This window comes from Cucumis melo, chromosome 11, assembly GCF_025177605.1.
Source record: "Cucumis melo cultivar AY chromosome 11, USDA_Cmelo_AY_1.0, whole genome shotgun sequence".
Classification (NCBI taxonomy): Eukaryota; Viridiplantae; Streptophyta; class Magnoliopsida; order Cucurbitales; family Cucurbitaceae; genus Cucumis; species Cucumis melo.
In genome coordinates this window covers 1,212,951-1,217,631 of record NC_066867.1, presented here as the reverse complement: position 1 = coordinate 1,217,631, position 4,681 = coordinate 1,212,951, and the positions used below count along the sequence as shown (strand labels likewise).

Sequence of the window (4,681 nt, the reverse complement as noted above, 5' to 3'; positions counted from 1 at the left end):
CTATAGACAATTACAGTTCCATTAGAGATAGAGATATCCCTAACATGAATTAATATATAACAGGTTGGGGTGGAGTTTGAAATAATTTCATATTTGTTTAGGCAACCCAACTACTGAATTTTATCGTTTGGTATATATTAATTGACTCAGTTGGTCGTCCAACCCAAAATTTTAGTCATTGACATTTCTCTTTGAAGATACATTATACTCTTTCTCAACACCATTTGGGTTAGGTTTTGAGCTTTCCTTTTGGACAATCCTCACCAATAAATTACAACTCGTTTATCTTTTGAACACCAAAGATAAAAAGGATTATTAATAGAAAACTCTAGAAGCTAACACTCTATTCCATACTTGCTAAAACCACTTTGAATGATATAACAATTAAGTCCTCTCCTTTTAAGTGTAGAAGTTTTGATTAGAGATAGAATTAGTGAATGAATTACGTTTAAAAGAATTATGATTTCATACATGTTTTCAAATTAATAACATAAGTACCGATAAACATTGTTCATAGACTCACATTATAATCTATTAGTATCTATCATCTATAGAATTTGAAATTTTGCTATATTTTTAAAATATCTTCAACAATAATTTTACATCACCATCATCATCATAATATTCGACGTTAATGTTGTTTTCTAACATACAACCAAATTTATAAAGGTTGATTATTGTTAATTTCAATAAATTTTTGTATAATGAAGACGTCAAGGGTGTGTCAACCTTAATTATTAAAATATCTGTGTATTTATTGAGATCCATCTACTCTCGGGTCACTTGGTTAAAAAAGATCGATAATTATGTTTTGTATTGAAATGAGGGTAACAAAGTATATATGTGTTGTGAAAGAGTTGAATTCAAATGTGGCAAATTTATATATAAAATAGTGTTTTTTTGCATCAAATTATTTTTGAATTATTATAGTAAATAAATAAATATAGTAAATTATATATAGACATTTAATTTATTTTAAACAAATTAGTTACATATCCAACTCTGAAATCAACAAATTACACACAAATAAATGTTACAAAATCTATAACACAAAATAGAGAAAAAAGTGGAAGAAATTTTCTATTTTCTTTGTAAAGATAATAAGAATTACCTCACCATTCTAAAACCACATGCCAATAACTAACCATAACGGTCATTCTGAACCTCTCCCTCTCTCTCTCTCTCACCCGCTCTTCCTTCCATCATTATTGCTTCATTATTACCTTCCCTTCATGCATGGGAGACCCAAAATCCACCTCCACCGCTATCGTCACCATCTCCCCCACCACTTCCCTCGACCCACTATCTGCATATTGTTCTTCTGCTCCTCCCCCACCTCCTCCACCACCACCACAATCTTCTTCCTCCTCATCCTCCTCTTCTCTCGTTCCCCCATCCAAACGCAAGAAAAACAAAACCAAAGTCTTTCGAGTCTTTCGGTCTGTGTTCCGGTCCTTCCCCATCATAACACCAGCATGCAAGATCCCATCGCTCCCATCAGGTCTATCAGACACGTTACGAGGCCCATCGGGGAGTCGTGTGACCGGTACGCTCTTCGGGTACAGAAAAGGCCGCGTGAGTCTATCCATACAAGAGACTCCACGAAGCTTTCCTAGCATTGTGATTGAGTTAGCCATGCAAACAAACGTGTTGCAAAAAGAGATGAGCTCGGGTATGGTTAGAATCGCTCTCGAGTGCGAAAAGCGAGCCGATAAATCGGATAAGACGAAGCTCATGGATGAGCCATTGTGGACCATGTTTTGTAATGGTAAAAAAACTGGTTATGGTGTTAAAAGGGAAGCCTCCGATGAAGACCTTAAAGTTATGGAGCTTCTTCGGCCGGTGTCAATGGGTGCCGGAGTCTTACCGGGAAACTCTGACATGGAGGGCCCCGATGGTGAGCTGGCATACATGAGGGCCCATTTTGAACGGGTGGTGGGGTCGAGGGATTCGGAGACTTTTTATATGTTAAGCCCGGAGGAAAATAATGGGCCGGAGCTTAGTATCTTTTTTGTAAGAATTTAAAATACACACAAATATATATTATGGAATGAAAACACATATTGGTTCCTACGAATTAATTGTTTTCTTAACTAACTAATTTATAAAGTTGATTGAAATATGATTTTGTTGTAAGGAAATTGAAGTAGGAGAGACTTAAATGCGAAAGGTTGAAGTCCATTTCTAAGCTTAAAATTTTAGTCGAAGTGATCTCTGTGTTGACAGATTGAGGGGTTGAAGAAGATGGTGATGAACAGGGAAAGAAAATTAGTCCAAAAAAACTCATCATCTAAATAGTCGCATCACTTAACCGTTAGCTAGCCAACTAACAATAATATAAGTAGCTTTGAGAACTATTTAGATTTGTTTTTCAAACTTTAGGGATTAAATATTTTGTTTGAAACTTCAAGAACCAAATAGACATCAACGATCAAAATGTGTATTTTACCTTTACATTTTTGAAGTAGGTCGTCGTTGGTTAAACTTTCTTCATATGTTCCTCATCTTTGCACCAACACGAGAATAAAATTAAAAATTATTGTTTAGTAATTTTCAATTTTATAATTTTTCTGTCGTGGAGAGATGAGGAGCAAATGAGATAGGTGCATCTTATAATGTATCACAATATGTTGTTACTCGATTAGTTGCAGCCTAGAATGCACATATCTCATATGTTTCTCATCTACATCTAATTTCTACTGTACATAAATTAATTTTTTTTAAAATATATTTTATATTTTTATTTTTATGTGATAAAAAGACGAGGAATATATGAAATAATAGGTGCAAATAAAATCAATTTATAAAATGCAAACTAACATATCTAAAACAAAAATTGTTGTAATGAAGGTTAGAATATAATAGATTAACATTCTTTAGAAGTTTTTAAATAATTTTTTAACTTCTAATAAGCTTTTGGTATTTTAGATTCTCTTTCTAAAGACTATATATAAAGCTTAACTCTCAAATTAATAGTAGAATTGTTTTAGATATCAAAACAATTGAAAATATTTTTAAATATAATAAAATGTTACTATCATAAATTCGTTTAATAAACGTTACAAATAGATTTCGTGTCACTTATTTTTGTGTCCTTGAAAATGTCATAATTAAACGATTAGTGAGCATAAATAATTGCTAACAATCAACAATTACTGACAATGATAAATTATCATTGTTTAGTTTACTATGATCACATGATGCTCTTGTCATCAAATGATTCAAAATATGCTAATTTTTGTAGCATTATGGTCATCGACGATAGCTATAAATATGTCAAAAAATAATATATGATGACATTTTTTCTTGTCAAGAATTAATACATGAATCATGCCACTTTTTTAACCTTATCATATTATCCACTTTCTATATATCTTAAGCATTAGAGAATATGTGACAAGTACTACATCATCGTGTAGGTTTTCCTATTTGATAGGTCATGTTTTTCTCCTTACCAAATCAAACTTATAATCAATTGCCATCACGTAAAGGTGATACTCTTTTTCCATATTTGGATTTTGACATCAATTGCACAAAATAGAGTTATTGTTCTTGATAAGACCAAGTGATCAATGCCGACAAGAGAATGAGTACTTATCGTTTAAAAGTTGCATTTATCTTTAAATAATAGTTCATATCGGTTTGTCTAGTCATTGAGTACATAACCGATGTGGTGATGCATGAGTTAGTATATTGAGTTTTTAGCTTAGCTAAGCATGGAAAGAGTTACTGATTATCCATTGGAGTTATATTTAGATATTATATCTTCCTCGAACATGTTGAAATAAGGTCATTTATAAAATACGCCTTTTTTCTAACACTTGCTCGAGAAGGGAACGTGGCTGCATTAGTTCTAATGTTTGTGTTGTTATTTCTCATTTGGTGAAACTCTACGAACTAGACTATTTATTATAGTTTTTAATCCTTTTTTCTAACACTAATGCTTGTGGTGTTATAATCCCACTCCCATACTATTTATTGTAGCTTTTACAATTAGTAATTAATTATCCCATTTATGAGAAGAATTAGCTGGTTTAAACCTAACTTTTGCAAATTCTTTAAACGATATGTTATACTTCTAACAATTAACTCGACGTATGTTTGGGATAAAAGTATTATATTAAAACTATAATAACCATCTCTTGCTACTAGCTAATTGGAAAGAATTTTTGGACCAATCCGAATTTTTGGGTTGGTCAAATTGCAACCCTAATAAGATCTTCAATCCAAACAAATTTTTAGGTTGAATAATTGAGTTGGATTAACGAGTTATTTATTTATTTTTTAAGTATATTTTGTATTAACTTAATATACTTAAAAAATTTGTCTATGTACAACACCTATTGATAACTAAAATTTCATAAAACTCATATCAAAATTCAACATATCTATTACAAACTTCGTCATAATAGGTATGGATTATAATATTTATAAGATAATATATATTTTAATAATATTAAAAATTCGGGTTGGGTTTAGCCAACCCAAATTTTGAAAAACGTAACCTAAACTCAACTCAATTCTTACAATTTGAGTTGGATAATCCAAGTTGTTGGAGTTGTCGGATTATTTGAACACTTTTACTTTCAACCGTAAATAATATTTCAAAATTCTAACTTGCTACGGTATTTACTATTTGCTTACATTCATAAACTTTTTACTATAATGTTTACTATTTTCT

The 4,681-nt window shown here is 31.2% G+C and overlaps 1 protein-coding gene across 1 annotated transcript; it reads left to right on the top strand.

The window, feature by feature from the left end:
- Positions 1–1,236: 1,236 nt before the first annotated feature.
- LOC103497527 (protein MIZU-KUSSEI 1-like) lies at positions 1,237–2,120 on the top strand. Its single transcript, XM_008459740.2, has one exon. The coding sequence runs from the start codon at positions 1,237–1,239 to the stop codon at positions 2,023–2,025; it is 789 nt and encodes a 262-aa protein (XP_008457962.1). The 3' UTR covers positions 2,026–2,120.
- Positions 2,121–4,681: the final 2,561 nt, after the last annotated feature.

Coding starts and splice junctions, on each gene's coding strand:
- LOC103497527 (XM_008459740.2), top strand. CDS start 1,237: ATGGGAGACCCAAAATCCACCTCCACCGCTATCGTCACCATCTCCCCC.